The following is a 23,623-nucleotide window of genomic DNA, read 5'->3' as shown; positions in this document are numbered from 1 at the left end:
TTAAAATTAGTGGCTCTTTATCTGAATGCACAAAGCATTCGTAACAAGACAGATGAATTAGTGGCACAAATACAGATAAATGGCTTTGATCTAATAGCCATTACAAAGACATGGTTGCAAGGTGACCAAAGTTGGGAACTAAATATTCCAGGATGCTTGACAAGGTAGAATGGAAAAGGAGGGGGTGTAGCCCTGATAATAAAGGATGACATAAGGACAGTAGTGAGAAAGGATCTTGGCTCAGAAGATCAGGAAGTAAAATCAGTATGGGTGGAGATAAGAAACAACAAGGGCAGAAAACACAGGTGGGAGTAGCTTATAGGCCCCCTAATAGTAGCTGTACTGTTGGACAGAGTATTAATCAACAAATAATAGGAGCGTGTATCAAAGGTAATACAATAATCATGGGGGATTTTAATCTTCATATAGACTGGGCAAATCATATTGGCAAAGGTAGTCTGGAGGACGAGTTCATGGAATGCTTTCGAGACAGTTTCCTAGAACAATGTGTCATGGAACCAACCAGGGATCAGGCTATTTTAGATCTTGTAATGTGTAATGAGACAGGGTTAATTAGTACTCTCATAGTAAAGGATCCTCTGGGAAGAGTGATCATACGATGATAGAATTTCATGTTGGGTTGGCGAGTGACATCCAAAACTAGGGTCTTAAACTCAAATAAAGCCAATTACATAGGTATGAGGAGCAAGCTGGCTAAGGTAGATAGGGACATTAGATAAAAAGGCATGACAGTAGATAAACAGTGGCAAACATTTAAAGAAATATTCCAAAATTCTCAATGAATATACATTGCTGGATAACTACGCAGGAAAAATGATCCATCCGTAGCTAACTAAAGAAGTTAAGGATAGTATTAGATTAAAAGAATAGGGGGGCTAAATTTGGTTGATTTGCACGGGGCGCAAATCAACTAGCGCCTGGGCGCGTGTAGGATTTCGCAATAATTTTGAAATTTCCTACAGTTCTGAAGATTAATTTTGATTAAAGAATACCTAGGTAATATACCTTTAAAAATCCAGGAGGATCAAAATGGCCGCCAGACCGCATGGCAAAAGACAAAGGACTTGAAAAGGCAGCTTGTGTGTGTGTCTGTGAAAAAGGTGAAGATCAAAGATGGCTGACCAGACTGCCAATCAAAGGCAGTTCAGGGAGTTTCCCCTCCCTGCAGAGACAATCGATGTGTTTATAGAAACTGCTACACAAAGGATTAACCACTTGAGACTGGTTTCAGTCTGACCACAAGGACAATGACTTTTGTTTACACTACTCAAGCAATCAAGAAAATAGTTCAAACCACGGCAGCTTTATTCAAAGGACACATTTAAACTGCAACTTTATTCAAAGCCATCACAGACAATGAGGACACATTTAAACTGGAAACAGTTTAAACGAATGGGTGATTCATCCAAACCCATTACAAGACAATGGGACAGTTCGGATCCCTTTTGTTTAGCCCAGATACATCCGGATTTGGGCAGGAACATTTCGGCCCCAAATTGGGGTATAAAAGATAGCTTCTCAGAAGCCATCTCTCTCTCTCTGGCCTCGCCTCCGTGCTCTCTACAACGTGGGAGCCTGCCTAAAGAAGTGGAACACCAGCAGTTTACTTTTAAAATACTGGGGTGTTTTTACTTCGGGGCAGTGAAGATCAAAGATCGCAGGGCACGGAGAAGGTGTTTTCATTGGTGAGCATATATTTTTCTGGCCTTTTACAAGGCAACTTAGAATAGGTATAGGGGTGGGAATTAAGTGGGAATTTTGTTAGAACTGTGATTTTAGTCAATTTTCCCTCGTTATGTCCGTTTCACCCCCCCCCACTATTTTAAGTAAGACCGTGTTGCACTAGCAGAGAAGTGCTATAGTGGACACTGAGTTCTGTATTGGAACTGTATTTAAGTAAGACGGTGTTGCACTAGCAGGAAAGTGCTATAGTGAACACCGAGTTCTGTATTGAAACTGTATTTAAGTAAGACGATGTTGCACTAGCAGAAAAATGCTATAGTGAACACTGAGTTCTGTTTTTAAAGTACTGTATTTAAAAGGGGTGTTGCACCAAGCAGAGAAATGCTGTGGTGAACACTGTATAGCTGTTTTAAAGTACTGTATTTAAAGGAGTGTTGCACTGAGCAAAGAGCGCTCTAGTGGACACTTATTTAAAAGTACTGTATTTTGATAAAAGGGGTGTTGCACGAAGCAGAGAAGTGCTTCAGTGGACATGAGAACATGAGAAATAGGAGCAGGAGTAGGCCAATCGGCCCCTCGAGCCTGCTCCGCCATTCAATAAGATCATGGCTGATCTGATCCTAACCGCCAATCCACTATCACAGAACCATCTCCTGAATCTAACAGAATTAAACACACAAAATAGGAGCAGGATCAGGCTACACAGCCCCTGGGCCCGCTCCGCTACCCACAGGGCCATGACCGATCCGAACCTAGACTCATGTCCAAATTCCTGCCCGCTCCCCGTAACCCTTAATTCCCTTTTCTTCTAGGAAACTGTCTATTTCTGTTTTAAATTTATGTAATGATGTAGCTTCTACAGCTTTTTGGGGCAGCATATTCCATGGACCTACCACCCTCTGAGTGAAGTAGTTCATCCTCATCTCAGTTTTGAAAGAGCAGCCCCTTATTCTAAGACTATGCCCCCTAGTTCTAGTTTCACCCATCATCTGGAACATCCACCCGATCCAACCCCTTCACAATCTTATATGTTTCAATAAGATCGCCTCTCATTCTTTTGAACTCCAATGAGTAGAGTCCCAATCTACTCAACCTCTCCTCATATGTCCATCCCCTCATCCCCGGGATTAACCGAGTGAACCTTCTTTGTACTGACTCGAGAGCAAGTATGTCTTTTCTTAAGTATGGACACCAAAACTGTATGCAGTATTCCAGGTGCGGTCTCACCAATACCTTGTACAACTGAAGCAATACCTCCCTATTTTTATATTCTATCCCCCTAGCAATGAAAGCCAACATTCCATTGGCCTTCTTAATCACTTGCTGCACCTGCATACTAACCTTTTGAGTTTCGTGCACCAGGACCCCCAGATCCCTTTGTACTTCAGTACTTTCCAGTTTCTTGCCATTAAGATAATAACTTGCTCTACGATTTTTCCTGCCAAAGTGCATAACCTCACACTTTCCAGTATTGTATTCCATCTGCCAAATCTCTGCCCACTGCCTGTCTATGTCCCCTTGCAGGTTTTTTATGTCCTCCTCACTCACTACTTTCCCTCCCATCTTAGTATCATCTGCAAACTTTGATATGTTACACTCGGTCCCCTCCTCCAAATCGTTAATATAGATTGTAAAGAGTTGGGGACCCAGCACTGACCCATGCGGAACACCACTGGTTAATGATTGCCAGTCTGAGAATGAACCATTTATCCCAACTCTCTGCCTTCTGTTAGATAGCCAATCCTCTATCCATGCCAGAATATTACCCCCAATCCCGTGATTTTTTATCTTAAGCAATAATCTTTTGTGTGGCACCTTGTCAAATGCCTTTTGGAAGTCTAAATACACTACGTCCACTGGTTCACCTTTATCCACCCTATATGTTACTTCCTCAAAGAACTCCAGCAAATTTGTCAAACATGACTTCCCCTTCATAAAACCATGCTGACTTTGTCTTATTAAATTATGATTATCCAAATGTCCTTAATAATGGACTCCAAAATTTTACCTACCACAGATGTTAGGCTAACCGGTCTATAGTTTCCAGCCTTCTGTCTACTGCCCTTTTTAAATAAGGGTGTTACATTAGCAGTTTTCCAGTCTGCCGGGACCTTTGCTGAGTCCAGGGAGTTTTGGAAGATTATTACCAATGCATCCACAATCCCTACCGCCACTTCCCTCAAGACCCTAGGATGTAAGCCATCAGGTCCAGGCGATTTATCCGCCTTGAGTCCCATTATTTTACCGAGTACCACTTCCTTAGTGATTTTGATCGTGTTTATCTCCTCCCCCCCTATAGCCCCCTGCTTGTCCAGTGTTGGGATATTCTTGGTGTCCTCTACTGTAAAGAAAATATTCATTCAGTGTTTTTGCCATCTCCATATTTCCCACCATTAATTTCCCGGTCTCATCCTCTAAGGGACCAACATTTACTTTAGCCACCCTTTTTCTTTTTATATAACTATAAAAACTCTTACTATCTGTTTTTATATTTTTTGCTAATTTACTTTCATAATCTATCTTCCCTTTCTTAATCAATCTTTTTGTTATTTTTTGCTGTCTTTTAAAGTTTTCCCAATCCTCTATCCTCCCACTAGATTTGGCTACCTTATATGCCCTTGTTTTTAGTCGAATACTATCCTTCATTTCTTTACTTAGCCACGGATGGCTGTCTTTTCTTTTACACCCTTTTTTTCCCTCAGTGGAATATACTTTTTTTGGAAGTTGTAAAATAACTCCTTAAATGTACACCACTGATCATGTATCGTCTTACCCTTTAATCTATTTTCCCAATCCACTTTACTCAATTCCGCTCTCATACCTTCATAGTCTCCTTTATTCAAGCTTAGCACGCTTGTTTGAGATACAACCTCCTCACCCTCTAATTGAATATGGAATTCAACCATGTTATGGTCACTCATTCCAAGGGGATCCTTTACTAGGACATTTTTAATTAATCCTGTCTCGTTACACAGGACCAGATCTAAGGTTGCTTGCCCCCTGGTCGGTTCAGTTACATACTGCTCAAGAAACCCATCCCTAATACACTCAATGAACTCATCCTCAAGGCAGCCCTGCCCAATTTGATTTGTCCAATTAATATGATAGTTAAAATCCCCCATAATTATAGATGTTCCCTTATTACAAGCCTCAACTATTTCCTGATTGATACTCCGTCCAACCGAGTTGCGACCGTTCGGAGGCCTATAGACTACGCCCACTAGTGTTTTTTTCCCCCTTATTATTCCTTATCTCCACCCAAACTGTTTCATTATCCTGATCTTTTGACCCAATATCATTTCTCTGTATTACAGTGATTCCTTCCTTTATTAACATAGCCACCCCACCTCCCCGTCCTTCCTGATTGTTAAATAACCTGGTATGTTTAATTCCCAGGCATTGTCACCCTGCAGCCATGTTTCTGTAATGGCCACAAGATCATACCCATATGTAGCTATTTGTGCCATTAACTCGTCTATTTTGTTACGAATGCTACGTGCATTCAGATGGAGAACTTTCAAATATGTTTTGTGACACTTAGTTCCTGCTTTTGCCCTTTTTATTACTTTACCTTTTACTCCATACCTTCTGCCCCTTCCTGACACGCTCTGGTTTTTAATTTCCCCACTGCTACCTAAGTCTATGACCTTCTCTGTTGGACACTAAGGGTTCTGTATTAAAGTGCTGTTTTTACATAAAAGCCACTAAGCAAAGGTGCTGTAGTGAGCAAGGTGTTTCTATATTTTAAAAGTGCTGTATTTAAATAAAGGAGTGTTGCACTGAGCGAAGAGCGCTCTAGTGGACACTAAGTGTACTGCGTTAAGCAAAAGTGCTGTACCAGGCACAGGTGTGCTGTATCGATTTTTAAGTTGTTTCTTTCTTTTTGTTTCATTAAATACTGATCTGTTTTGCACCCAAACCACGAGTCACGTTTTTCTGTCTACATCGCTACCGAATAAGTCTGGCGGTCAAAACCAGGAATAGGGGAGCGCTTCGAAACCACACAGGGGTCCCTGGAGCAGCTCAGAGGCTTCTGACTGGCCAGAGACAATAACCCCAACCCCGTTGGTTAATTCCTACACACGGCACCGCTAACGCCTCCCGCGAAATTCAGTGCGCAGCGCCCCAGCTTTAATATTGAGTGGCGCCCCCCGACTTACCGCTGGATGTTATGTCTGCTGGGGTCAGGGGGGCCTACCTGTGGCCGGGGCGGCGCTAGTTAAAGGGGAGGTGGCGGGTGGCCATTTGTGTTGCTGTCCCCGGACCCCGTGAAGCCCCCTCCGCGGGGTGCCGGCTGCTCTCTGTGAGCCCGGCACTCGTTTGCCGGCACTCCCGATCCCTGGTGCCCTAGCTGGGCACTGGGACATGCTGCGCCAGGCCCCTCACCCCTTTAATAAAGGGGAGGAAGGCCTGCAGTACCGCGGCACGTAGCGCCGCGATATTGGCTCATGGCGCCCCAAGAGGGACGCAGGGCGCTTCCAGTAGCGCCCCATCTCCCTCTCGGGGTGCTACCTGGGAAAATCGGCCGCAGGGGCGCTAACTTTTTCAGGGCGCTGAAAATAACACCCCGGTGAAAGTTGAGGCGCTAGACAATTTTTACCCCTAGGTGTATAATGTTGCGAAGAATCGTAGTAAGCCTGAGGATTGGGAGAGCTTTAGAAACCAGCAAAAGATGACTAAAAAATTGATAAAAGGGAGAAAATAGAATGAGAGTAAACTTGCAAGAAATATAAAAACAGATTGTAAATGCTTCTACGTATGTAAAAAGGAAGAGAGTAGCAAAAGTAAACGTTGGTCTCAGAGGCTGAGACAGGAGAAATTATAACGGGGAATAAGGAAATGGCAGAGACTTTAAACAAATATTTTGTATCGGTCTTCACAGTAGAAGACACAAAAAGCATACCAAAATAGTGTGGAACCAAGGGGCTAATGAGAGTGAGGAACTTAAAGTAATTAATATCAGTAGCGAAAAAATACTTGACAAACAAATGGGACTAAAAGCCAACAAATCCCCTGGACCTGATGACCTACATCCTAGAGTTCTAAAAGAAGTGGCTGCAGAGATAGTGGATGCATTGGTTGTGACCGCCCAAAATTCCCTAGATTCTAAAATGGTCCCAGTGGATTGGAAGGTAGCAAATGTAACCCCACTATTCAAGAAAGGAGGAAGAGAGAAAACAGGGAACTACAGGCCAATTAGCTGGGAAAATGCTGGAATCCATTATTAAGGAAGTGGTAACAGGGCATTTAGAAAATCATAATATAATTAGGCAGAGTCAACATGGTTTTATGAAAGGAAAATCGTGTTTGACAAATATATTAGAGGTTTTTGAGGATGTAACTAGCAGGGTAGATAAAGGGGAACCAGTGGATGTAGAATATTTGGATTTCCAAAAGGCATTCGATAAGGTGCCAATTGGGTTGGGGGTAATATATTAGCATGGATAGAGGATTGGTTAATGGACAGAAAACAAAGAATAGAGATAAAGTGATCATTTTCAGGTTGACAGGCTGTAACTAGTGGGGTGCCGCAAGGATTAGTGCTTGGGCCTCAGCTATTTACAATTTATATCAATGACTTAGATGAAGGGTCCGAGTGTAATGTATCCAAGTTTGCTAACGATACAAAGCTAGGTGGGAAAGTAAGCTGTGAGGAGGACACAAAGAGCCTGCAAAGGGACATAGACAGGTTAAGTAAGTGGGCAATAAGGTGGCAGATGGAGTATAATGTGGGGAAATGTGAGGTTATCCACTTTGGTAGGAAGAACAGAAAGCTAGAAATTAATTTCCTTACCGACACTCCGTAGCACCACGAAATGGCGATAAAATGGCGGCCACCACTTTTTCCGCCAGCTAGTGGCGGGTCCTGCGGCGGCCGCCATGTTGCTCTCCCCCTTTGTGCTGCCGGTAACTGGCAGCGCCCTGGAAAAAAGGCAGCGTGATGATGTCAATCGGCATGCAACGCCGACTTAACGAGAACTTTGACCCTAGCGCTGAATTCAGCGTTGGGTCCTAAGCATGCCAGGTTAATCTGGCGTGCAAGCAGGCTGACAGTGGCGACGTCTGCAGCTCTTAAAGGGACACACACATCATTCAGCTAATTTTAAATTTAAGGGTTTGGGCTGTGTTTTTTTTATTTTATTGAGGTGACGGCTTGCTGCACTAGATGTGAAAAAAAATTTCAAGTGTATAGGGAGTGTTGCTGGACACTTGCAAGGGCTCGGATGGTAAATGAAGGCCTTTGTAAAGACAGAACATGCTGCGAATACTCAGCAGGTCATGCAACATATGTGGAGAGAAAAACAGAATTCACCTCTCAGGTCGACATGCTGCCGCCTGACCAACTGAGTATTTCCAGCATTTTATGCTCTCATTTCACATTTACAGCATCCGCTTGCAAAGGAAGGTGCAGAAGAGGAGGTATGAGACGGAAGGATGCATCCTAGAAAGCCCCTTTGTGGCTGGGATATCAGGGATGGAATCATCCGCCTGCAGCCCAACTCTCTCGAGTTCAGAAGAATGAGAGTTGATCTCATTGAAACATATAAGATTCTGAGCGGGATTGACAGAGTAGATGTCAAGAGGTTGTTTCTCCTGGTTGAGGAGTCTAGAACTAGGAGGCATAGTCTCAGGATAAGGAGTCAGCCATTTAAGACTGAGATGAGGTGGAATTTATTCACTCAGAAGGTTGTGAATCTTAGAATTCTCTACCTCAAAGGGCTGTGGATGCTGAATCATTGAGTATATTCAAGGCTGAGATAAATAGATTTTTGGACTCTAGGGGAATCAAGGAATATGGAGTTCAGGCAGGAAAGTGGAGTCGAGGTCAAAGATCAGCCATGATCTTATTGAATGGCGGAGCAGGCTCGAGGGGCTGTATGGCCTATTCCTGCTCCTAATTCTTATGTTCTTATATACAATCTATTCTTCTTAATTCAAACTTGCTTAAATCAAATTGTCTGATAATACAATTCATTTTAGCATTAAATTCTCACTATCCTATCACTTATATTGTTTGAGTCCGATTTCTTTTTACTACAAAAATAACTGAGCTATCAGGAGCAGACTGTAGCCTATTTTACTGTTTTGTTTGTGAAAAGTTTGTTTTAAACGTTAAAAAAAATCCCAAATGGTAGATAGGGGGACTCAAGATTTATTGGGAACTCAAGTCCTATTGGGAACAAGAGCTTTGAATTAGTTCAGGTTAACTTTGGAGGCCATCTATAGGCAGCTGAAACATGAGACTGGGAAGATATTGGAAATGGGAAAATCAAAGGAAAACTGGGGAGAATAGGGACCTACTATGTTATCTATTTAGTGCAGTGCTTTTCATTAGGCATTTTTCCATATTTCTGAAATTTTATTAATTTTTGGAAAAAATGCATGGCCATTTTTATTTGATTCTTGCCAAGCACCTCAGTTGCTTGGTACAAGATGCATTTGAGGTGTGATCAGGAGGCCCCAGACCATTTTGCATTCCTTGGCGTACCCACTTACAAATTACCCAGGATAACTGCCTCAGCTTCCAGCATGGGCAGCATTTTTCTCTCATTTTCCACTGAACACCATGACATACGTGGTCAATTGGCAGCACACTGGTGCATTTCCCAAAATGCGGGGGGTCAGTGGTGCCAGTGTCAAACCTATTAAATTATTTAAATCCGCTGAGCTTGCCAAATTCGGTAAGGTCAGCAGGTCACTCAACCAATGTAAGGTGTACACAAAAAACATGAAAACAGCAGCATTTTCTTTTCATTTGGGAACCTAATTGGTCAACTTTTCTGTCACCATCACAACTTGCCCTTAAAGAAGTACAATTTCAAAATTTACAGTTAAGACCAAATTGGGGGTGTAATTAATAGAGGACTGCGACAAAATACAGGAAGACATTAATAAACTTGCAGAATGGGCGTGTAATTGGTAAATGGACTTCAGTATAGCTAAGTGTGAGGTGGTACATTTTGGTAGGAAGAATAAGGAGGCCATATACTTGGAAAATGTGTCTAAATGGGGTGTAGGAGCAGAGGGATTTGGTGGTACAGATACACAAATCACTAAATGCAGGTTAATAAGGCCATAAAAAAAACAAAGCACTGGGCTCATTTCTAGAGGGATAGAATTGAAAAGCCAAGAAGTTATGTTAAACTTGTATAGTACCTTAGTTAGATCATGCTTGGGAGTACTGTGAACAGTTCTGGTATCCATATTATAAAAAGGATATAAAAGAGAAGGTGCAAAAATATTTACTAGCATGATATCAGAACTGAGAGGTTATACCTATCAGGAAAGACTGAACAGGCTGGGGCTCTTTTCTCCAGAAGTGTTGATCTGATAGGAGGTCTTTAAGATTATGAAAAGGTAGATGTAGAGAAGATGCTTCCATTTGTGGGGGGAGACCAGAACAAGGGGCCATAAATATAAAAGATAGTCACTAATAAATCCAATAGGGAATTTAGAAGAAACTTCTTTGCCCAGAGTGTGGAACTTGCTACCACAAGAAGTAGTTGAGGCGACTAGCATAGATGCATTTAAGGGGAAGCTAGATAAACACATGAAGGAGAAAGGAATAGAAGGATGTGTTAATGGTATTAGATGAATAAAAGTGGGAGGAGGCTCATGTGGAGCATAAACACCAGGATGTGCTGTGGATAAAGGGGAACCGGTGGATGTACTGTACTTAGATTTCCAGAAGGCATTTGATAAGGTGCCACATGAAAAGTTATTGCGGAAAATAAAAGCTCATGGTGTAGGGGATAACATATTGGCATGGATAGAAGATTGGCTAGCTAAAAGGAAACAGAGAGTAGGCATAAATGGGTAATTTTCTGGTTGGCAAGATGTAACGAGTGGTGTGCCACAGGGATCAGTGCTGGGGCCTCAACTTTTTACAATTTATATAAATGACTTGGATGAAGGGACTGAAGGTATGGTTGCTAAATTTGCTGGTGAGACCACATCTGGACTACTGTGTACAGTATTGGTTCTCCTTATTTAAGGAAGGATGTAAATGCATTGGGAGCAGTTCAGAGAAGGTTTACTAGACTTATACCTGGAATGGGCAGGTTGTCTTATGAGGAAAGGTTGGACAGGCTAGGCTTGTATCCGTTGCAGTTTAGAAGAGTGAGAGGTGACTTGACTGAAACATATAAGATCTTGAGGGGTCTTGACAGGGTGGATGTGGAGAGGATGTTTCCTCTTGTGGGAGAATCTAAAACTAAGGGTCACTGTTTAAAAATATGGGGTTGCCCATTTAAGACAGAGATGAGGAAAAAAAAATTCTCAGAGGGTCGTGAGTCTTTGGAACTCTCTTCCTCAGAGGGCGGTGGAAACAGAGTCTTTGAATATTTTTAAGGCAGAGGTAGATAGATTCTTGATAAGCAAGGGGGTGAAAGGTTATCGGGGGTAGGCGGGAATGTGAAGTAATCAGATCAGCCATGATCTTTGATGTAAAAAGGAGTCTCACACATCAAGGAACTTTAAAGTAAGCTTTAAGCAACTTATAATTATACTATATACAAGAGCGGTCTTCACCATGCCTCTAGGAGAAGCCCTTTTACCATACTGAGCAGTTCAGTATTTATACTAGTCCAAACACAGGAAGTGATGTATGCACAGAGTTCACAGTTCACAGGAAGTGATGTGCACATAAATAACTTCCGGAAGTTATTTATTATTATTACAATCTTATTGAATGGCGGATCAGGTTCGAGGGGCCGAGTGGCCTACTCCTGCTCCTAATTCGTATGATGGATCTGTTGGGCTGAATAGCCTGTTTCTGTGCTGTAAATGCTATGTATACTATGTAATACTACATAGTATTAAGTAATATTATGTAAGAGTTGCTGCCTTGCTACAGACCAAGCTTTCTGCACAAGCTTTTCATGGACCAGCACAAGCACATTTTAATTTTTTTTCATTCTTGATTTTGAAGATGAACAGTATAGGAAAATAAATTGTTAATAAATACTTCCTCCTTTGAAGTGTAGCATTTTTATTAGTTTCCCTTACCTCAGGTGGTGGCTGAACTGTAGGTGTTGGAGGACGAGGAACAGGCTTTATAATCTTGAACAGAAAGTGAAGTGGCTTTTCTGGCTTTTCTCCTTTAAACTTTGCTTCCCGTATAGCCTGAGTTTTAAGGATACAAACTCTGTACGTTTATAGTATTTACCAATATTCTTTAAATGATCTAGTTGTGATTAGATTAAACATCAGTGAATCATGCAGTATTTATCTTTATTAGTGTAAAATATATTTCTTAAATCAAGCTATGTGGCACTGCTAATATTTTCAAAACAACATGCCTGACACAAGGTTATTAGAGAAGGGAGTGGTGAGGAGGGAAAAAGAGGGCGGAGGTGGAAGCAATCTTTTGAAGGGTGGTAAGGCTGAAATGCTGCTTAGTGGGTGGGGGGTGGCGGTGGGGGCAAAGGTCCAAAATTGTTCTGAGTATGGGAAGAAAATGCTACTCGGGTAATACTCGGGTGGGGTGGTGGGGTGGGCAGGGGAGGAACATGGATGAATTCCTGTTCACTGGTGTCAAACTCCTTTTCAGTGGGGTGGCACAGGCAGAATGATTAAAGCTTTTTTCAGGGGGAGAGGGAGGGGAAGGGAATGGGTGAAATCATGCTCAGTGATGGAGCAGCCATGGCCAAAATCGTGCTCAGTGCAAGAAGTGGGGTTGGGGTCGGGGTCAGAGTCCTGCTCAATGCAGATGGGGGGGAAGCTTAGACGAAATCCAGCTCAGTGGTGGGGGAAGGGGAAAGGACGAAATCCTTCATAAAGGTGATGGTTGAGCATTGTTAAAATCCTACTCAATGGGGAGGGAAGGAATAGCAATGTTCTTTTTGTCTTTCTGAGCAGTGCCTAAGCTCGGAAATGGTCCTTCTTAGTGGAAGTTCCACATTGGACTTTAATTCAGTGTCACTCCTCTGTTTTTCTCTCTCTTTGGTTTTATTTGTGCTTACGAGATGTCGTACATCATTATTTATGCATGTTTATTATGAATCATTGTGCTCTGCTAACTAACTTAAGTTTCTGTAAAAATTTAAACTACAACAACTTGCATTTATATAGCGCCTTTAATGAAGGAAAGGTCCCAAGGCACTTCACAGGTGTGTAATAAGATAAAAAAAATGGGCACCAAGCCAAAGGAGATGTTAGGGCAGGTGACTAAAAGCTTAAAGAGATCAAGTTTTAAGGAGGGTCTTAAAGGAGAGAGAATGCCTAGATGGCTGCAGGCATGGCCACGATGGAGGAGCGAAGGGAGTGGGCGATGCACAAGTGTCCAGAGTTGGAGGAATGCAGAGTTCTTAAAGGGTTGTAGGGCTAGAAGAGGTTACAGAAAGGAGGAGGTGCAAGGCCATGGAGGGATTTGAACATGCGGATGAGAATTTAAAAATTGAGGTGCTGATGGACTGGGAATCAATGTAGGTCAGCGAACACAGGGGTGATGGCTGTGTGGGACTTTGTGTTGGTTAGAATATGGGCAGCAGAGTTTTGGATGAGCCCAAGTTTATGGAGGGTGGAAGGTGGGCTACCTGTCAGGAGTGCATTGGAACTATATGGGAAAGGGGTAAAAACCCCATGCCAATTAAAATGTATGTGCCTGCAAAAGAAGGTTGTGGGTTACAGTTGTAACAACTCGAATGAGATGTCAATAAGGCCATTGTAGACAGAAAAACAGATGTTTAAATTCTGATATAAAGATGTGTATATGGCACATATGTAAAGGTTGTGCTCATATTGCAAACTGCCAAAGTAATAACAAAGGACACCAGAGACAAGTGAAGTTGAATGCAGGAAAACGGACATCTGCACTCAGAGTGTGTAACTAACTCTTGAAAAAAAATCTGTATAACCTTACTTAATCTCATGTTACATGACAGGCCTACCATGTTCAGGAGAACTCCATTAACATGCTGTTTGAAAATAAAAAGATGGAAATTGAAGCAGAAATACAAAAAATCCAAGAGAACACCTGAAAGGTAATGAGCAAAAATACCTTGAGGTTGGTTAAAAATAAAAGATAAGGAAGAAAAATGGTCATAAACATGTGGGTTACAAAAGCCTTTAGAGGAATAAGTGAAACTGCTGTTGTCAGACAAGAGAAGCCAGCAGCAGGCCCGAATCACTGGAACAGAAGGATCAAATCATCATTTGGGCACGAGGACCCAGATCATTTGGAAGGATAGAGTGTTGAAGGTCACATAGGAATATTATACCATGAATGACAAATTGTAGAAACAATAAATACATTAAGTGAAGAATTTAAGTCAAATATGTTTGTTTCCTGATTCCTTATCTCCTGAGTCGCATAAAATTGACCAATACAAGCAATACTAATCTCCAGCAAAAGGTAAATGCAGTATATTAATCATTAACATGAGTAATAGTTGCAACCAGTTCTGTACAACAAAATCTCAAGCAAAGTATGAATGTAACAGGGGATTCACAGCTATCTAATAGTTCTTACACTGTTGTCCTTGTGAACTGCCACAGATTTTTGCTTCCAATGTGTTAAATCTTCAGATGCTTCTATTTCCTGGTCCTATGTTCTCTTTTACTATCATGTTTGGGCTACGTACATTTCTTCATTTGCCACCCCATCTATCCTCTCAGGTGGATGTAAAAGATCCCAAGGCACTATTTGAAGAGCAGGGGAATTCTCCCCAGTGTCCTGGCCAATATTTATCCCTCAAATATCACTAAAAAACAGATGACCTGGTCATTATCTTGCTGTTTGTGGGATCTTGCTGTGCGAAATTGGTTGTCATGTTTCACTACATTACAACAGTGACTACATTTCAAAAATATTTAATTGGCTGTAAAGTGCTTTGGGACGTCCGGAGGTCGTGAAACCCACTATATAAAAGCAATTACTCTCTTTTCTTTCTTTAATTTATACTTTCCATTGATGTGCCAACATCAGCTTTTATTGTTCACAGTTACTGTTCTTTTCTTTCCAGGACTATTCTTCATTTTTCGAGTGTTCTCTTAGATTTTTTGGATTTCAGCTTCAGTTTGATCTTTCTATTTGATCTTTCAATTTTCAAACAGCATGTTAATGGTTTCTCCAAAACATGGTAGGCCTGGCAGGTAACGTAAGGTTATACAGATAATGAAACCCACAGCTGCAGTTCCAATGAAGTGCTGAGACCACACACCACTTTTAATATAGATAGGTCATCAGTACTGGAGATAGCATTAACAACTTTTTAACTCACATTTTCCTCTAAATTTATAAAAACAAAATTACAAAACCAGAGCCCACAAGCTCTCAAGCTAGCATCTGTTCACTAATGTGTACCTTGTGAATTTTAGCCAACTCCAACTCCCGTCGAGCAGCATACTTCAAGAAGCCGTCCTTTGTTGTATTTTTTGGTCTCCTAATTTTTATACGTGGTTGTGTAACAAAATCTGGCAGAGTGTCCTCCAAATCTAGTAGACCTAAAAAAATGTTTTAAGTGTACAGTAAAGGCCTGAAGCAGCTCAAAGCAGTTGTTAACAGTAAAAGTCCCTTTCAAGAGGGGCTTATTTATATTTGTGCGCTGTCTTTTTTCTAACATTTTACCTTTCATTTGTATGGGTTAGAAAAATGTGTGCAAATGATATCAACTAGAGTCTTTAGCTTTATAGGGAGGTAAACAATTCCTTGGGATATTATAAGGAGAATTCCACTTCAACACTGCAGGCACACACTAGGAATGCTTATCGAGAGACTGTGCATGCCTGGCTAGTGATTTTCCATACAATAATTTTAATGGATAGAAAATCAAATGCTGGAGCTGCACAATTTCCCACTATGCACTCATGGCGTGTGCCAGGAGCTCATAAATGGAAAATCTCCCCATATCTGCCCAGTAAAGAGATGCTAGAAAGGGGTGAAGAGGGGCAATGTTCCAGGTTGAAGTGGGTTTGATAACTACTCTGAAGAAGAGGTGTACCACAGGATGTGAAAAAGAAAATACATGAGGCTAGTATCCAGTCAACACTTGCGTATGGTTCTGAGAACTGATCTTGATGAAGGCCCAGAAATAGTGAGACACAAGTGCAAGACAATGGAACACTTCTCCATTTCAGGCAATTCTGCATTAGCATCAAGCACTCCCAGGTCAAATCAGGTAGAGTGCTTCCTAATGTACAATGCAGTAGGACCCTTTCCCATCCTTGCGTCCTCTCTGAATTTGTCATTTTATTCCCAAGCAATACCAAGTTAGGAGAAAATGGTTTTGCCGGCCCATGCTAACTATAAAATAGGTTGAGACTACCCAAGCTGATTTGACCTAGAGGGGAGAATTTCATACCAACAGTCTCAATCAGATTTGATCCCAGGTTCCAGAAGAAAACTGCAGCAGTGCACTGTACCATCCGCGCCCCCTAGAATTGGATTTTATATGCATAGAAAACAGTTAAGTGGATATTTAGAAATCAAATTATATAAAAAGTTATACTGTTGCTCAGATGTTCTCCCACATGGAGGTCTGATACTGAATTAGGGTCACCACTAAAAACTAAATCAAGTACTCGATTACCCCTAGTTTTCTCACTAGAGGTATTGCATGAAGGAAATATGCAGAGTGAAAAATGGCAGTAAATTCAAGCTAAACTTATGAATATAAAATGAGATTGACTAAGCTTAAGAGTTTTCATTGTTTAGATATTTTATACTGTAGCTAAGAACATCAATTACTCGTTAGTGTTGAGTTAGCTAATCTCAGCTAGGACATGGTAATGCTAGAATTGGCCTCAGCAGACCTGGAGGAGGGGATATTAGTCAAGGTTCCCACTGCTAGTCACCTATATAAGTTGCTCGCAGTTTACTTCTCACAGCATCTTAATACTTGTCACAAGTCTGGCAGTTTAACATCACTGGATGGTTAGAAACTGTCAATTTTCCTCAGGCTAGTTGATGACTCTTACAGTAAAGAAAGAAAAAAACTTGCATTTATATAGTGCCTTCCATGTTCTCAGGATGTGCCATAGTATTTAACAGCTAATTCATTATTTTAGAAAATTAGCCACTGTATTGTAGGCAAACGTGGGAACCAGTTTGTGGACACTAAGGTGCCACAAAAAACAAATGAGGAATGAATGTTGGCCGGGATTCCAAAAGAACTCCCTTCAACTAGTGCCATGGGATCTTTCATGTCCACCTGAGCTGACGGACATGATCTCAGATCAACATCTCACTTGAAAGGCAATAGCTCTGACAATGCAACACTGCCTCAGTACTGAATTGAATTGTCAACCTCGATTATGTGTTCAAATCCTAGAGCAGGGCTTAAACCCACACTCTAACTCAAACTGAGCCAAATTGACACTACAAAGTATTGAGGTAGCTGCTTTTAATCAGCATCTGTCTTTTACCTTTATGTAATTTATACTTCTCTGTGCAGACATTCTACATCAGCACTCCACATAACAGGAGATGAACCCTAAAGTCAGTTTGGACAATAATAGAAATTATGGTTGGCTTTGGATTCTTAGATTCTTCATTTCTGCCAAAATCAAGACTTTACATTCCAGATCTTCATCCTCTAATAGCTCTCTATGTCTAACACTGCTCAGCTGAGAACAAAATAAAGCATCTTACCCAGAAACAATCCTATTTTCCGTATACAAGGTTTCAAAATCTGTATAGTCTACAGAAGGGAGACATACACCATTTGGACATTACAATTAAACTTTGAGTCAGAAAGCTACAAACTTTCTGGTATCCATTTTGTAAATAACTGGCTTACAATCAACTTTGTGAAATGCAATGTTATGGAAGAAGCAAAAGTCGGCTTTCATCATTTGCAGCTGTTCCATCTATCAAAGTTGCTTCTCCAACGAACTGAAGAAGCCACAGCCAAGCAGCAGCTAAATTTTGTGCTGCTCAGGGTAGAGAGCACGAGGGGTGGGGGTGAGGACTGTGGGTAGAGCGTGATTTGGAGGGTTGGGGAGTGATCACGGTAGGTTGGAAAGAGATTGGGGGCAGAGATGGGGAGGATCGGGGAAAGATCGAGGGGCTGGGGAAGAGTCGTGAATCGTGGGGGGGGGGGGGGGTGGGGGGAGATCACGGGGGTGAAGGGGGTATTTACAGGTTAGCTTGTTGGGCCTGGAGGAAACACTTGTGCTCCTCCTGGCCCACACGCAGTGCTGTAAAGGCACTTACTTAATGGATCCGGCCCTTCTTGCCACCTTTTAGCTGCTGGGCTACCCGAGGCCTGGGAAACCCGGTCGACCGTGGTTAAAAATAGAAACACTTAAATCAGAGGCATGCAGCTTCCCTAAAAGGTTTCAATGACCAACCTGCCTCCTGGGAGTGGATTGGTCGCTCGCAACTCGTCCTGCCTCCGTTAAAACCAGAAGTGGATGGGTTTGAGGCGGGTTGGGTTCCCGTTTCAGATTTTTAACATTTTAACTTCCCACCCAACCCAAACCCACACGTTTTTGGGGGTTAAAATTACCCCCGTCATGTCTAAAGTTTGAGAACTGGTGGTAATCCCGTGTGATTGGTCATATACTAATAGCATGGAAATTTACGGGGTCAGTTCCTTTGCATAATTCTTCACAGATCCAGATGCAAATTCGGGCAACTCCTGGGAGCACAGGTAGAAATAGAAAATTGCATGGAAGTGAAATTTATAGAAATGGCAACAATTAAAGGGAGGTGTCACAAAGGTGGTCAAAAATTCAGATAGCCTTTAGAAGACTTCAAAAGTCATGTTAACCCATTACTATAATTTCCCAAGGCTGAAGGGACATCTGTGATTGTGGGGCTACTGAAAAGCCATCCAACATAGCAGTTAGTCAGGGGCTAACATATCTGTTCCATCAGGCCTGCAGTTACAACTTATCTTTAGAGTTGAAGCCTCTGCTTGTACTAATCGTCAGCCAAAATGCGATGTGGTCATCTCTATCTGCAGATACGTGCGTGGATACCACTGGGTAGGCACAGAACACCTCAAGAAGCCCGACCAGCTTGGCATCCCTTTGGTGGACCTCCTCTACTTCTTCTCCTCATCACCTCAGATAGGGAGATTATTCTTGGGAAAACCCTTTTTGCCAGTAATGGTGCTGGACACAAAGATAGATTTATTGCATTCCCACAATGTCAAAGATGTCCCTCAAACAATAAGACAGACTACAATATAGTAGGGAGTACAAAAAAACTGATTCTAAGTGGATATGACCTCAGACAGATTTCACAGTGAAAGTAGAGGTTTAAAGTGCCCGATTCTAAATTATAAAGGCATTGGGGGCAATTTTCAACTGCCAGCTGCCCAATTTCATCTGAAAAATGGGTGGCTGGCAGGTGAAAATCAGAGGGCGCCTCAGGCACGCTATTGACACCCAAGATCGATCTGATGAAACACGGGGGGAAGCTGATTAAATATGCAAATCGGGTCCTACGACCCCAATTGCAAATTGCAAGTTCAAATAGGCAGAGTATGGGGCAGACACCCAACCCCCATTTGTACCAGGCGGTGAGCAGCCTAACCATGGTCCTTAAAGGGACTGCTGGATGCCGCTCAGAAAACGGCCCAGGAAATTTTGAATTTGTGGGGCCAGGAGGAGCAGGAGTGCGTCTCCTGAGCCCACAAAAGAACTCCAGCCTGTTGCTGGCCCATTCGAGGCTGCCCCCAAAGTCACCTTCCCCCCACACCCCTTACCCCCAAACCTGACCTGCCAGCCTGCTTAGTGTGGGAGCTGACTGATTTCCCATCCTCCCACAAACAAAAGGTAAGCTGCAGTGGGATGCAAGAACAAAAAGTAATCAAAAAGACTAATGAAATGTTAGCCTTTATCTCAAGGGGGGTTAGAATTCAAAAGCGAAGTGCTGCTTCAGTTGTACAGAACTATGATTAGACGGCATCTGGAGTACTATGTTCAGTTTTGGGCAACAAACCTCAGGAATGACATGCTGGTCTTGGAAGAGGTACAGTGCAGATTTCGCAGATACCAGGGCTTAAAGGGTTAAATTATGAGGACAGTTTGCATAAACGTGGCTTGCATTCCCTTGAGTAAAGGGACTCGATGGGATAGATACAGAGAAACTATTTCCTCTGGTGGTGGAATCTAGAACAAGGGGGCATAATAAAAGTACAGCTAGGCCATTTAGGAGTGAAATCAGGAAGCAGTTTTTAACAGAAAGGGTAGTGAATTCTGTAACTTGCTCTCCCAAAAGGGAAATGCTGGGTCAATTGAAATTTTCAAGACTGAGATCATTAGATTTTTGTTGGGTAAGGGTTTCAAGGGATATGGAAAAAGGCGGGTCAATGGATTATAGATCAGCCATGATCTAACTGAATGGTGGATAGACTTGAGCGGCTGAATGGCCTACTCCTGTTCCTACACGACGGATGCTGCCTGACCTGCTGAGTGTCTCCAGTGTTTTCTGTTTTTGCCTTAAAATTGTATAACTCTTTACCTCCCTCGGGCTTTCTTTCTTTTTTCTGGATTTTAAAGCTCAAGCTTGCAATCAACCAATCACTAATTCCTAATTTACCTCATCTTCTCTTTTACTTTTTCAACTTGAGGCGATATGTATTATGGACCTTAGCCTTTTATCCTCATCTTAAAAAAAAAAAAATGGTGTTGTCATTAGGATTTGCCTTTGTACCAGGTTTTTACCATGTAACTTCATGTCTCTGACACTTAGTACTGTGAAAACTGGAACACCTAGGCATACATCTTAGAACTAAGCCATGAGGGATTATTTCAGACAGTGGGAATTTTCACACAACCTACGTTCCATGGTATATGAAGAAAATTTGCATTTGTAACTCTTCCAAGAATCACCCTCATAACAGCCATATTTAGACACCTGCAAATATTATCTTCCTCTCTGTGCCCACTTGGATCATTTAAATGGGTTAAAAATGGTAGAATCCTATTTTCGAACCGAAGGGTTAATATTGAAACACTTTTAATGTACCAAAGGCAGTGCAGAGAGATTTGGAACTCATGGGATGTGTTGTATTTTGTTTTTATTTTTTTTAAATGACTGTACATAGTTGAGGTATGCCTGTTGGATGTACATAGTTGAGGTATGCCTGTTGGATGTACATAGTTGAGGTATGCCTGTTGGATATTCACATGACAATGGAATCCAAAACAGATTGAAAGATATACACAGTTTGTAGTTTTTTTATACATTAACTTACCATCAAATGTGGATAGAAAACGACTTTTCACAATGTAACGATCTGAATTCTGGTCTGGAAACTGGCCAATTCGAGAGAGAGGTGCATAAACCTGTGAACCATAATTTGCATAGTTCTGTATGAGGCTACGACGCTCAAGCTTCCCTTCCACATTTCTCCTCTTAGCTGTTAGTTTTCTTATTTCTAGAAAGACAAATGTTTAAAATGCTAATTAAGATCAGAATACATTTTTATTTCATTTAAACTTTGATTCTTGTGCAATCATCAGCGAACATCCCCACTTCTGACCCTATGATGGAGGGAAGGTCATTCATGAAGCAGCTGAAGATGGCTGAGCTTAGGACACTGCCCTGAGGAACTCCTGCAAAACTCCTGCAAAGTCTTCCTCACCAACATCTGGGGACTTGTGCCAAAATTGGGAGAGCTGTCCCACAGACTAGTCAAGCAACAGCCTGACATAGTCATACTCACAGAATCATACCTTTCAGCCAATGTCCGAAACTCCTCCATCACTATCCCTGTCCCACCGGCAGGACAGACCCACCAGGGGTGGTGGCACAGTGATATACAGTCGGGAAAGAGTGGCCCTGGGAGTCCTCAACATTGACACCGGATCCCATGAAGTCTCATGGCTTCAGGTCAAGCATGGGCAAGGAAACCTCCTGCTGATTACCACCTACCGCCCTCCCTCAGCTGATGAATCAGTACTCCTCCATGTTGAACACCACTTGGAAGAAGCACTGAGAGTAGCAAGGGCACAGAACCTACTCTGGGTGGGGGACTTCAATGTCCATCACCAAGAGTGGCTCGGTAGCACCACTACTGACCGAGCTGGCCGAGTCCTGAAGGACATAACTGCCAGTCTGGGCCTGCAACAGATGGTGAGAGAATCAACACGAGGGAAAAACCTACTTGACCTCGTCCTCACCAATCTAGCTGTCGCAGATGCATCTGTCCATGACAGTATTGGTAGCAATGACTACCGCACACAGTCATTGTGGAGATGAAGTCCCGTCTTCACACTGAGGACACCCTCTATTGTGTTGTGTGGCACGACCACCGTGCTAAATGGGTTAGATTCAGAACAGATCTAGCAGCTCAAAACTGGGCATCCATGAGGCACTGTGGGACATCAACAGCAGCAGAATTGTATTCCACCACAATCTGTAACTTCATGGTCTGGCATATCCCTCACTCTACCATTACCACCAAGCCAGGGGATCAATCCTGGTTCAATAAGGAGTGTAGAAGAGCATGCCAGGAGCAGCACCAGGCGTACCTAAAAATTAGGCGTCAACCTGGGGAAGCGGCAACACAGGACAACATGCATGCTAAAAAGCGGAAGCAGCATGCTATAGACAGGGCTAAGCAATCCCACAACCAACGGATCAGATCAAAGCCCTGCAGTCCTGCCACGTCCAGCCGTGAATGGTGGTGGACCATTAAACAACTAACAGGAGGAGGAGGCTCCATGAATATCCCCACCCTCAATGATGGTGAAGCCAGCACGTGAGTGAAAAAGACAAGGCTGAAACGTTTGCAACCATCTTCAGCCAGAAGTGCCAATTCGATTCACTCCACGTGATATCAAGAAACGGCTGAGCGCACTGGATACAGCAAAGGCTATGGGCCCCGACAACATCCTGGCTATCGTGCTGAACACTTGTGCTCCAGAACTAGCCGCACCTCTAGCCAAGCCATTCCAGTACAGCTACAACAGTGGCATTTATCCGACAATGTGGAAAACTGCCCAGGTATGTCCTGTCCACAAAAAGCAGGACAAAACCAATCCGCCCAATTACCGCCCCATCAGTCTACTCTCAATCATCAGCAAAGTGATGGAAGGTGTCATCGACAGTGCTAGCAAGTGGCACTTACTCACCAAAAACCTGCTCACTGATGCCCAGTTTGGGTTCCGCCAAGACCACTCTGCTCCTGACCTCATTACAGCCTTAGTCCAAACATGGAGGTGAGGTGAGAGTGGCTGCCCTTGACATCAAGGCAGCATTTGACCGAGTGTGGCATCAAGGAGCCCTGGTAAAACTGAAGTCAATGGGAATCAGGGGGAAAACGCTCCACTGGCTGGAATCATACCTAGCACAAAGGAAGATGGTTGTGGTGGTTGAAGGTCAATCGTCATAACCCCAGGACATCACTGCAGGAGTTCCTCAGGGCAGTGTCCTAGGCCCAACCATCTTCAGCTACTTCATCAACGACCTTTCCACCAACATAAGGTTAGAAGTGGGGATGTTCGCTGATGATTGCACAGTGTTCAGTTTCATTTACAAGTCCTCAGATAATGAAGCAGTCCATGCCCGCATGCAGCAAGACCTGGACGACATTCAGGCTTGGGCTGATAAGTGGCAAGTAACATTCACATCACACAAGTGCCAGGCAATGACTATTTCCAACAAGCGAGAGTCTAACCACCGCCCATTGACATTCAACGGCATTACCATTGCCGAATCCCCACCATCAACATCCTGGGGGTCATCATTGACCAGAAACTTAACTGGACCAGCCATATAAATACTGTGGCAACAAGAGCAGGTCAGAGGTTAGATATTCTGGGGCCGAGATGATTGGCCTCCAACAACCACAACCATCTTCCTTTGTGCTAGGTATGACTCCAGCTAGTGGAGAGTTTTCCCCGGTTCCCATTGACTTCAATTTTACTAGGGCTCCTTGATGCTATACTCGGTCAAATGTTGCCTTGATGTCAAGGGCAGTCACTCTTAGCTCACCTCTGGAATTCAGCTCTTTTGTCC

General features: G+C 42.7%; 1 protein-coding gene across 1 annotated transcript in view; it reads right to left on the bottom strand.

Moving 5' to 3' along the window:
* cfap91 (cilia and flagella associated protein 91) overlaps positions 1 to 23,623 on the bottom strand; it is a 133,483-nt gene that overhangs the window by 52,590 nt on the left and 57,270 nt on the right. Inside the window, exons 9-11 of the mRNA XM_086006853.1 lie at positions 20,856 to 21,038; positions 15,011 to 15,150; positions 11,713 to 11,829 (exon numbers count right to left, since the gene is read on the bottom strand). Of these exons, the coding sequence (XP_085862979.1) occupies positions 11,713 to 11,829; positions 15,011 to 15,150; positions 20,856 to 21,038 (440 nt within the window). The remainder of the gene's footprint in view (positions 1 to 11,712; positions 11,830 to 15,010; positions 15,151 to 20,855; positions 21,039 to 23,623) is intronic.

The sequence above is a fragment of the Somniosus microcephalus genome, chromosome 14, assembly GCF_052327205.1.
Source record: "Somniosus microcephalus isolate GS21.2 chromosome 14, FLI_Smic_1.0, whole genome shotgun sequence".
Classification (NCBI taxonomy): Eukaryota; Metazoa; Chordata; class Chondrichthyes; order Squaliformes; family Somniosidae; genus Somniosus; species Somniosus microcephalus.
The sequence above is the reverse complement of the archived record's forward strand: the minus strand, read 5'-3'. Positions and strand labels throughout refer to the sequence as shown.